The sequence below is a fragment of the Ylistrum balloti genome, unplaced genomic scaffold (assembly GCF_031769215.1).
Source record: "Ylistrum balloti isolate Yb309-2 unplaced genomic scaffold, AGI_CSIRO_Ybal_v1 Utg371200, whole genome shotgun sequence".
Lineage (NCBI taxonomy): Eukaryota > Metazoa > Mollusca > Bivalvia > Pectinida > Pectinidae > Ylistrum > Ylistrum balloti.
In genome coordinates this window covers 163,479-176,121 of record NW_026782653.1, presented here as the reverse complement: position 1 = coordinate 176,121, position 12,643 = coordinate 163,479, and the positions used below count along the sequence as shown (strand labels likewise).

The window sequence follows — 12,643 nt, the reverse complement described above, 5'->3', positions numbered from 1 at the left end:
TTGTAGGTCTCTCAGAGCAGGCAAACAAGTCTCTTTCTTTATGGGAGGGTCTTGTTCATTCTGGTGAGAAGGTTGGTGCCCTTACACTTCCAGGAGGATACAGTAAGTCTGGAGAGGCTGGGATAACCCGAATGGTGAGGACTGTTTGCAAGGCAGTACAGGACCGTGGTTGTGAAAAGTCCGGGAAGCCAGTTGAATTTAGAGACTTTTTACAGACTCGAGGACAGGTAAAAGAGGTACCTCTGGCTTCCTTTAAAGGTAATAGGTTCAATATTTTATTTCATAATTCAGCTGGATTTTATTGTCTGCTTGATGATCTTCTTACAATTACTGAAGAACATAGAGCAGATAATAAGCTTTTTGCCGCTATTAGTGCAGATTTGCAAGTTTTGTCTTTTCAGGCAGGTGCTCGAGCATTGGGTATTATTTCCAAGATGGTTACAGGACCTAAAAATGTGGAGGTTTGTTTCCACGAAGGAACGGCATGTTTAAAGACTTATCAAATATAATATTTAGTGGTTTACATATCGCCTCATATAATTTCTTTACAGATTTTGGGTGCATAGAATCAGGACCTTGGGACTTATTTCCACCTAATTTAGATAGAAGCGTTGTAACTACTTCTTCTGTACATTGTAGTATTTTAGTTTGTTGTTCAATAGGAGTTTCTGTTTATTGGTGAAGAGTCAGTCAAGAAAAAAATTGTATACTGCTTTGTTTGTCATTGGTAATTAATTTTGAAGGATCTCCATCTATACCTTTTAAATCTGAGATTCCGGTTCGTACTTTCCTTTCTGGATTGATGGACTTCCAAAATTGTTTTGGATTTGATTTTGCATTACTAGCAATAAGACGTTGTTTCTTTGTGTGCTTTTCTAGTGGTTTTCACTTGTAACAGTTAAAAGATTTTCTGTATTTGGAGGGAGGATACCTATTGCTTAATAACTGGTTCTTCTGCGGCATTTTTGCAAATAGCAGCCATTTGTTTGGCTTCATTTTTGGAATGAATTTTTCAATATTTGAATGAAATGTTTCAGTAAATCGGTTGCACTTAGAATCTTCATCACCAGTCATTATTTTTTGCCAATCTACTTTCATTAGTTCATCACTCATTTTTGCGTATTTCTCTCTGTTATAATTTCCGCGGTTATTTACATAGGGGGGCAGGTATTATCGCAAATAAATTGAAACTCAATGACGAAATGGTCACTGTTACCTAATGGACTGTCAGAAAATATATCTTTTATCATCTCCTCTTCATTAGTTAAAATATGGTCCAATGTACTTGGCTCACTACCTACCCTCATTCTTGTATGGCATTTAACATGTTGTATTAGATACTTGTCCCTAATACATTCTATAAACTGTTCACTCCCTGTATCATTTTTGGCTGTTAACATTTCCCTATTCATTTTTGGGAGGTCATCCCATCATTAGAATATGCGAAAACGTTTTGATTCCTTTGCCTACGGAGTTAATAAGGTGATATAACTCCTTTACATTCGTATCATCGGTACTGGGGCTTTTATATATACAATCTAACAAAAGTTTATCATTTCTGTTTAACTTGATTTTGACCCGTACGCTTTCCTTAAAATTGTACCCATATTAACCTCTATAGCTTTTAGATCCTCCCTAACATAAATAGCAATCCCTCTATTTTTCGTACCTGTGCTATCACATAAAAATAAATTATAACCTTCTATCATTAATCCCCTTTTGTAGGTAAGTACCTACAGCTTTTCGGATAAACTTCTGTTACTCCTATAATATATATATTTCTATCGCTGTTTATAACCCTAAATTTTAGTTCAGCCAGTTTGTTAGGTTTACCTTGTTTCAAAACAAACCAAAAACCATTCCTTCATTTGGTATTCGAATATCCGCTCTTTTACAAAACACAAATATTGATGTAAACCAAATTCAGTCATTTGGAACGATAAAAAATTCCACCCTTGCTCATGAATTCACCTGAAGTTGACGTTTCACTTCATGAAATGGTTAAATCAGACACAGACAGTTACACCTTTTGTTCATCCTTCTCGAAATTGCAGTTAAAATATGAAACATTTCTACATTCATATACTGATGGTTCATAGATAATGATATGGTTGTTGCAGCCATGGTTACAGAAGATGAAACCTATGGGTGCTGGCTACCGAACAACGCCTCCATATTCTCGGCGGAAGCGCGAGCTATCTACCTCGCCCTTGAATATATTCAAAGAAACAAAGTAATGAGAGTTGTTATCCATTTAGACTCTCTTTCTGTTCAAAAAGCTCCATAGCAATAGAAATATCGGAATTTTTTTCATACGTAATACATTAATTCTATATCATGAACTTGCCTTTAACTTTCGTATTGCTTTTTGCTGGGTTCCTGGGCACATGGGAATACCAGGCAATGAAAAAGCAGATCGTGCCGCAAAGGAAGCTTTATCGCTACCACCAGTTGTTTTTTAAACTTCATTTTACCGATTTTAAACAATTTATTAAACAAATTTTTAAAGCTCAGTGGCAGGAGGAATAGAATATATGAACCAAAAACAAATTGCACTCCGTTAAACCTGTTATCGGTGAATGGTCTCCAGGCTATAGAGACGAAGTTGTCCTTGCCCGTCTTCGGCTTGGTCATAGTTACCTTACACATTCATATATGTTGAAAGGCGAAAATAATCCCTTGTGCATAGGATGTGATGAGCCATTCACCGTTAAACATTTTTATTGGACTGCATTGACCTTCTGTCTACTCGAGAATGTTTTTATCGTAACATTACATGTCTAAAATCCCTTTTTGAAACTGTTGAGATTTTTTTTTTAATTCTACGTTACCTGAAAGATGTTGGTCTATATAATAGACTATGATGTAGCATTTTAATCTATCGTGTTAACATACCCATTTAAGATTTTTAACGTTTGTCTTTTACCTTTTGGTTTGTTTAATGTAATTTCCTTTTGGATCGTTGTGTGTTTTACCGTTTAATGGCCATAATGACCTTTTATGCGTTGACGGATCGTTAAGAATGTAATAATAATAATTGTTAAGTAAGCTATTGGCATTTATATAAAAACTTGATAAATTGCTTTTGATCTCGGCTTTCAAACAGTTTTGTTTTAGTCCCTTGGGGGGACCGAACTCTGTAGGCGAATTCCCCCGAACTATTGCTTGTTTTCTCTTTTGCTTCTTCCCTCAAACGCCTCTCATTTTCTCTTTCATCTCTTGTCAAATCATTAGTGATTCTGATGCCTTTACATTCCTCATCATTTTGAAGTGCCTTTGTGTTTTTGAAAAGGCGCTGTTTTGTATCTGCTGAACTGGATAATACCAGAACAGGCCGCCCAGATTTCGCACTTTCGCCTTTCTTTTTGTCAAATTTTCCTAACCTTAAAACTTTCTTGATTTCTTCTTCACTTGTTTCAACTCTACAAGCGTTCAGCAAACCTTCAATCTTGTAAATCTGCCATATTTCTAGCCTGGCTATCCTCAATAACTTGTTCCTTTAGTCCATACACAATAATACTGTTTTCTCTCATTTTCCTTTCATTTCGTTCACTTATCACTGTCTGTGCATTAGTGCCAGCCTTTTGTGTATTCGATTCCTTTATCTGGTTTTCTCTTTTCCCGGCCGCGGAGGAAAGCGCATCTTTCACGATCTTTTTGACCTGGTCCTCTCCACATTTCATTTTAAGAGCCTGTTCAATCTTCATACTCCTTAAGTATTTCCTTGCATTTTTCTTCTATTTTGATTTCGGTATGATATTTTTCAGCACTATTTCGCGACACGGAGCACAAAACCATAACGAGTCCGACTCTGACAACATCTCATAGTCCATCTTACTTTTGCCGAGACAATTAATGCAAAAATTCCCTTATATCGTTGACATTCACGCATCTTATGGTTTGAAACATCCGAAGTCTTCATGCACATCTTGCAGATCCCTATTTCCGCATTCCACGGAGTTACAAAAATATTTTCGGAAGACCTAGACATAGAATCGGATCTTAGACCATCGCTGGTTTTACTTTTAGACACCGAAGCGGCTCTTCCCTAATCGTTACTAGGCATGCTGCAGATCTGCCCGATCGGCAGATACCTTTCTTTCCACAAAAAATCTGTTCCTCTTCATTATTGTTGCTTTGCTACTTGTTTGTAAAGGTAGAGTATCTGCACGCTTCTGTACAGGTTACGTAACTAGTTCCATTAAAATCCATTGACACCGGAAGTCGAATTCATCGTGTGTAAACCTAGAAGGTGTGATGATAGCACCTTTAAACCTAGAAGGTGTAATGATAACACGAGTGTAAACATAGAAGGTGGGATGATAGCACGTGTAAACCTAGAAGGTGGAATGATAACACAAGTGTAAACATAGAAGGTGAGATGATAGCACGTGTAAACCTAGAAGGTGGAATGATAACACGAGTGTAAACATAGAATGTGGGATGATGAACATGTGTGTCAACACAGAAGGTGAAGTGATAACACGTGTGTAAGCATAGAATATAGGATAATAACACGTGTGTAAATACAGAAGGTGAAGTGATTACACATGTTAACAAAGAAGGTGAGATGATAACACGTGTGTAAACATAGAAGGTGGGATAACACGTGTTAATATAGGTGGGATGATCACACGTGTAAACCTAGAAGTTAATGGGTGATAACACGTGTGTAAACCTAGAAGGTGGGATGATAACACGTGTGTAAACCTAGAGGGTGGGGTGATAACACGTGTGTAAACATAGAATGGCGGATGATCACCTCAAAGGAGTTTTTAAGATTGCATAACGAAGCAACGCCATTCTATCAGTAATCTTACAGAAATAATACATAGTTCTAATTATGATGATGATAATGATTTTATCAACTCTACGTTAATGATAGATGGGAACTTCTTATGAATGGAACCAAACATGCTTCTCAAACTAATCACACTAGGCCATACTCTGTAAATAATCATGGTATCAAATTTGAAAGTGTGCTCGCCAAAATGTTAGCAAAGCCAAACGGTTGTACAAAAAGTTTTATCATGCTTACCACCATGAAAAAATGTACAAACAAAAGCATCGTTAAGGTCAAGAAATCCTGAAGATTAGAAGAAAAATATCAATATAAGTAGTAGAAGAATGTAAGGTTGGTATTGAAGACATTTTCAACTTTTTACCAAAACATTTGAAGGAGAAGATAACCACGTGTTACCTATTAATGAGCTTACTGAACTTGAAGTTAATATTTCTATAAATGAGCCAATACTACCTACTGAGATAGGGAAATGTGCCAGTATAATTAAAATGATAATGCGGTTTATTACGACATGCTATGTAACGACTATATTATGTCAAGTATTGATGTAATGTTGTCATTATATGTTGAAGTATTCAGTTATATCTTGGCCCACCATCATCATCTTCTGTGGTCTGTTGTCCGTGGTCCTTTGTCCGTGGTCCGTCCGTCCGTGAACATTTTTTGTTATCGCTATCTCTTGAGAAGTACTGGATGGATCTTTCTCAAATTTTACTTGTAGGTTCTCTTGTTTATACTTGTCACGTGTCTGAGTTTTGGCTCCATGGAAATATCACAGTTTTCAAGAATGATATTAGCTTGTGTCACTTTGGTTAGCTTTCCAAATTTTCATTTGTAATTAATTAATCAACCATTTACCATTTATTTTCACTTGTGCATTAAATGAATTCGCTAAACACTTTAAAAACGATTACGCTGTGGCTTTATAGACTTTGCGAAGGCCTGTGTTAGTGTTTGGATGGTATGTCTGTGGGATATACGCTTGATTAGTGATATAGATGGAAAATGTTTTCGGGTTATAAAAAATATGAATAATAGCATGAAGGCTTGAGTGGGGAAAGGTGAGGTATTCTCGAATGCATTCCCGTGTACGAGGACTGATTGATAAACTGTGAGTTCTGTATTGTAGAAGTTAAGCAGGGGTGTATTTTCTCAGCTCTACTTTTCACTGGCTATTTTAGGCTTCGTACCCGAAAACTAGTGCATTTGGTATGTTTATGTCGAAGAGGTAGCATCCTAAAATATAAAAAGGTAAATTACTTTTTCAAAATGGTTAAAATAGTTGAAAAGCAATGATTCAATATTTGCAGAAGAAATGTCTAGCACCTATTGGTATTCATACTGATATGGTAACAACAATAGGGAATGGCGCCCGTTTATATGCTACAGTGAAAAGGTGGGTGGCGGAATTTAAGTATGGCAAGCAGAGCCTTGGGGATGACGCCCGCCATGGAAGGCCTGTCACTGTTGCAACCCAAGGACAATACAGTATATGATACTGTTATGGCTGACACACGAGTTAGAGAGAGATATATAGCCAGTGCATTTGAGATTTCAAAGGAAAGAATACATTCCATTCTTACGGAAGGTAGCTCTCAACCCGTTGGGTATCAAAATTTCTGACAGTTGATCAGAAGCATACCAGGCGGATTCTGTCGTGTGCTTATCTTAACCTTTTAGGAGCAGGTTCTCTGCAGAGGTTTGTGAATATGGGTGAAACGTAGGTCCATCATTTCACCCCAGAGGGAAAACAACAATGGAAGCACTCCGGTTCACTCCACCCAATAAAACAAAGACTGTTTCATCAGCTGCGAAGGTTATAGCCTCGGATTTCAGAATTGATCAAGCATCCGCCTTATTTGCCTGATCTCGCTCCATCAGACTTTCATCTATTTCCAAAATTGAAAGAGTCCATTTCCGGTACCCACTTTCGGTCAGATGATGACGTCACACACGAGTAGAGGACTCTCTGAACTGCCTAGAAAATGACTTCTTTAAAACTGGCATTGAGGCCCTAAAAACATATCTTGCAAAATTTTGCAAACACATACTCCGAATTTTATTATATAGATATCCATGTGCTAGTATGGCAAGAAATAGCCAGAATGAAGTAACAACCTGTTATCAATTTTATCTCATGAACTTTCATGTAAATGTATATTTGATGAATGCACATGTTAAACAGTCACGTGTTTATTTAAGTAAACATTGCCCACAGAGTTCCATATTTTATAAACTGAAAAAGAAATTTAGATACTAATTTAATCTCCCTGCAACATTATTTTTTTTTTAGATTTAAACATATTTATTCCCCCAAAATTGAGCAGAGGATTAGGCACAAGTTATTTCAACTTATGACCGCCTTTTCCTCTAATACTATACATGATAACATTAACAAGGCATACATAATATATTTAACAGTTAGTACATTTTACTTAAAATCTGTTGCTGGATTTGATAAAAAAAAATTGCACGTGTCTGAATACTTCTGTATTGGTAGTTAGGGACAGATTTTCATTTCCAAATAAAAGTAGATGTAAATTCACTTGATCTATATTCAACATGTTTATACTTTGAAAAAGCGTTATTCTTACCCTATCAGAAAGCTTACATTCTAGGAAAAAATGACCAACATCCTCACAGTAATGTCCACAAGCAAACGATGGGTTATCAACAATCTTAACACGGAACAAATCACTCTTCAAAGAGCTGCACTGATGTCTGAGTCTCGTATGTAATAAATTTAGATTACGTTCGCCAAAATTATAATAAGATGGAGGACAAGAATTAGCGTCATTAGATAAATAAGATTTAAAAGCATTCAAAGATGGTAATGTTCTTATTGAACTGTCTAGCGAATTCCACAGACGTAAACTTGATGGCAGAAAAGAAGAGTTACTTAGGGAGAGTCTGAAAGAAGGAATGATATAATCATGTTGGTTCCGTAAATTCTACTGATTGTTGTAACCCACTGTGTTTGGCAAAAGGGCCGATAAATAAAAAGGGGTAAAATTATTCATCATTTTGTATAATACATTTAACTTACGTGGTTTCCTTCTCTCTGATAATGTTTCCAATCCCGCTTCAAAATACAGTGATTCATTACTAGCATACAAAGGTAAACCTGTTATAACTCGAGCCGCTTCTCTTTGTGCTTTCTCTAATTTCTCAGAATCCAAAACATTGCCAACTCGTATTGTAAATTTAGGACGTGCAATACCAAGTAAATAATTTAATGTGGTTGTTGGGCCAATTTATACCACGAGAAAATCGATTATGTATTGCGTGTAATTGGCGACGATTTAAATTATTTGCTTAATTGCAATCAACCGTCAATATGTATTAGCGGGAAAAAACATGTCCATGTAGTATAATAAAAGGCCAAATGGATTTAAAGTTTATACTTTATTCAATTATGTAACAACGTGAGATGGTATCATTAGATACATTCATTATGGACATCAATGAGATAATTAATTCACAATGCTGATATATATCCTGTCTATCCATGTGGTATTGTTTATATGTATTCTGTACACCTTAATGTTTATGAGAATAAAACAATTGTTCTTGCCATTGATTGCCAAGTCCGCACTAACTACGTCCTAGCGACACAGGTAGAGACGATTAGGTAACAGTTTCACGGTTCAGAGAACAAACCCAAATCTAACGCCAGAGAAGTCACCACTGGGCCCAGATTCTAACACCTATGTATTATACGTCCCTGAATATAGGATGGTGTTTCAGTTGAAACATGCTTTTGTTTCTTTTTGTTTTTCATAAATATCAAAAATCAAAAGAATTCATCTGTCACATAATGCGATTTGAAAGTTTTCTATTAATGTTTATTTTGTAACATCAGTCATGTATTTTCGGCGAGAATATCCTTGCTAAATAAGTATGGTTAATTCTAATTATTTCGCTGTGACTTTACAAACGCTGTTGGTGATATAAAATACACCTTTTAATATCATACCTTTGTTAAAATTTGAGAAAATCCATCAGAGGCTCGTTCGGTAAATAAATGCACGTTAATCACGAAAATTTGCAAAACACACATACTTGAATAACCTCATATAGGTTAATAGTACAAAAGTCCTGCTATAATCCAGATCATTCGAAAGGGGGAGGGGTCAATCGATTGTAAATATGAATTAGAGGTGTTGTTTCTCCGTCTTGTATAATTTTCAGAAATGTGAATTGTGTTTACTATCTGGTGTACTTATTTTAAAAATAACAACAGCACATAATTGAAATATTTTCAGTAATTTTGTTTTTGCCGTCGCGAGAACAGCGTGTCAATTTCGATCTCAGGTGTCGCCTGTTTACGGAACTAATTTAACGCGCATGCGTAGTATCCCTGTTCCGTCTAGGCTGTCAGACAGCCTCCCGGTCCGACGAAATATCAACGAAGACTAAAAATCTGACTGTATTTTTCCATTTCAAGCAACCGAATGGGTTGACGTAAGACACAAGGTAACACTGAGATGAGAAATGAACTCACAATACGTGGGAAACGGCCAGAAATTGTAATACAGTGTGCTAAAAATAGGCAAAATGGCGACCAACCTTCTGCAAACAAGTGAAATTCGTGAACGAGAAAATGACGTGAACAGTGTAAAAGAAGGATCGGAAGACGGTAAGATATATAACCTGATGTTAAAAAATCTTTAAGCTATAGAATTACACATACACTGCAGTATTAAATGTTATTTATTTCCAGAATCCCTTTGCTATCTGAATGTGGGGGATGGCGATCAGGACAGATGATGATAATTTTTGCCTGTGGTAAAAAATCAATGTGGACCACAGTGATTTAGTGGAGTTTATATATTAAAGATGAAACCAGCATGTGGTTATTCATAGGGGATGTTTATTTATTTATATCAACACTCTGGCTACATGAGCTGATACTTTCCATGTTATGGAATCTTATATATATAGTGATGATGAATCATGATTTTGCAATAAAGAAAAATCAATGTTCAAAATTCTGTTGAAAATGATAAAGTTGTCACATGATTATTGTCAGTTCGATTTTCTCTCTGGCTATTTGATAAATATGAATAAACTAGGAAACAAAAGCATTTAATGTTATGAATAGAAATGTGCTACATATTATATTAATAATATGAAATCAATCATAGGTTCCTTTTTTCTCTGGTCCAGGCATTCAATACTGGTTGCCAACCTGCTTTTGTCAAGTGCCATGTCAAGGGTCACTAATACACACATTTTGTTAAATTGAGTTAACAATAATTCTGCACAATAATGTCTTAAAACAAAAAAAAAATATTGAGAAAATTTCATGGAAAATTGGTGAATTAAAATTTTGAAAGCAATGGTGACCAGTATAGTTGTCTATGTATTCCATGCTGTATATTGAGCTATGTCTGTATGATGTTAAAAAAATTACCGATAGTCTAGTAAGCTGGAGATCCTAGTAACACAGGTTTCATCCCTAGCAGAAGCATTGAAAAATTACCTCAGTTACTTGCAGTGCCCATAAACTGTGCCCAGTCCCCTGAAGAATCTTAAAGGCGTGACTATTTTATTGTCAATATTTGGAAATGTTACAATAGTTGCATTAAAGGTTTTCAAATGTGATTCTTGTTGTAGGGTAACTAACTATAGTGCATACATCTGTTATCATTTGGTGTAATGTGTCAGTATAACAACAGAACATATATGATATGGTATAAAGTATGAAAACCTATGTAATGGACTTGTGTATGTTAATCTTATTGTGCGAGAAACTTCAGCTATCACATGTCAGTGATTGTGAAATTCCTGAAATTGAATGCTTCAGTGTTTCTGTATGTATACACAACTCTGGAGTCATGGGCTTTAATCCCAGTCGGTTTTGTTATTGAAACAGGTCAACTATTTATAGATATATATTTATAAAAGTACAAACTAGGTAGGGAGTGTTTAATTTGACTCAGAATATGATATATGTGTGTGTAAATGAAATTTTCCAGAACTTTGTTTACATGGAAGATATGCGGCATAGATATTTGATAATTTAGATCATGGCGTATGTGTGATGTGTAATATACATATTGATTCTTAACCAAAGATTTATTAGAGTGTGTTGGAAGTGGTCCATAACATGCCATAAGTGTGTATCACTCTAGAATCAAGTGAACATATAAATTTCATAAATTGTTATTTTGTCAACAAACAATTTAAGTAAGACTAATGTTATTTAGAATTAAGTGATGATCTTGTTGATAATAAGATTGAATAACACAGCCCATTAAATAACAATGGAATACAGCCTGTCTTTGTGAAATGCATCTAATTTCCAAAGAAATTCTGATTTTAACTGTAAACAAATAAAATTCATATTGCAGTTCCATCATCACATGAGTGTTAATTTAAAAGTCTGAATATGATATGTAGCGACCTTTATAGATAGAGTTCATTGTTGATAAAATGGGACAAATTAAAGAAAAGATGGCAATTGCTATCAAATGTCAAGTCATTTTCACATCAATACTGAAATATTGTAGTGTTTTTTAATTAACAAAGTAAAATTGATCATGATGAGATCATATGGTCACCACCACACAGGATTTATGGAGACTAATGACATACTTCCTAGCCTAAGGTGACAGAAAATGCAGACATTACACATTGCTTGACTTTATAATTAGTTAACAGGAAAGTGAAACTAAATTTGCATAGATGTGTAAACGTGCATATAATATATTTATACAGGGCATATCTCCCAGTAGCCTGACGGTAAACCTTCCATATTTTCATCTCAAATTTTCTTTGGCAGTGTAATTTATATCACTACATAATGAACTAAAACAAGCATTTGTTGTCATATTGAGTATAAGAAATGAAAATTTGGAAACATTTTAACATCTCTAAAATAGAATTATCAAACTTCAATTCACATCAACAATAATTTCAAAAGTAATCTCTCTGTGATTTTCAGGACTTGTGTGATGTTTTACCCGATGGACTCAAATTGTGAGAATTAACACAGTCTCGTGGTAAAGGGACTCACCCAATTTGTGAGTATTAACTCACTGTCTCATAGTAAAGGGACTCGCCCAAATTGTGAGAATTAACTCACTATCTCATAGTAAAGGGACTCGCCCAAATTGTGAGAATTAACACAGTCTCATAGTAAAGGGCTTTCCCAAATTGTGAGAATTAACACACTGTCTCATAGTAAAGGGACTCGCCCAAATTATGAGAATTAACACAGTCTCATAGTAAAGGGACTCGCCCAAATTATGAGAAATAACACAGTCTCATAGTAAAGGGACTCGCCAAAATTATGAGAAATAACACAGTCTCATAGTAAAGGGACTCGCCCAAATTATGAGAATTAACACACTGTCTCATAGTAAAGGGACTCGCCCAAATTATGAGAATTAACACACTGTCTCATAGTAAAGGGATTCACCTTAATTGTGAGAATTAACACACTGTCTCATAGTAAAGGGATTCACCCAAATTGTGAGAATTAACACACTGTCTCATAGTAAAGGGACTCGCTCAAATTGTGAGAATTAACACACTGTCTCATAGTAAAGGGACTCACCAAAATTATGAAAATTGTGTTCTAGATTGGCATGAAAAATTCTGGAAAAGTCACTGTGTCTGGTTAGTATTCATGTTTCACAAAAGGCAATGATACCTAAAGTTTAGCTTTACATCTATATGTTATATTGGCTGCATAGGTTTCTGTGTAAGCAAATCTCACGTCTCGGATATCAGCTATGTAAAATTGTAAATCCCTTGACATTCGGCCCCAACATATGTCTGCGTATAAAAGAATGTCGATAAATATTTCAGCTTCTCTGAATAAATGTTTCA

The 12,643-nt window shown here is 35.4% G+C and overlaps 1 protein-coding gene across 3 annotated transcripts in view; it reads left to right on the top strand.

Moving 5' to 3' along the window:
- The first annotated feature begins 9,195 nt into the window (after nt 1–9,195).
- LOC132561412 (phosphatidylinositol 4-phosphate 5-kinase type-1 alpha-like) overlaps nt 9,196–12,643 on the top strand; it is a 48,759-nt gene continuing 45,311 nt past the window's right edge. For all 3 annotated transcript variants that reach the window (XM_060226142.1, XM_060226140.1, XM_060226139.1), the window contains exon 1: nt 9,196–9,443. In XM_060226142.1, coding sequence (XP_060082125.1) covers nt 9,362–9,443 — 82 coding nt within the window. In that variant the 5' untranslated portion in view covers nt 9,196–9,361. The remainder of the gene's footprint in view (nt 9,444–12,643) is intronic.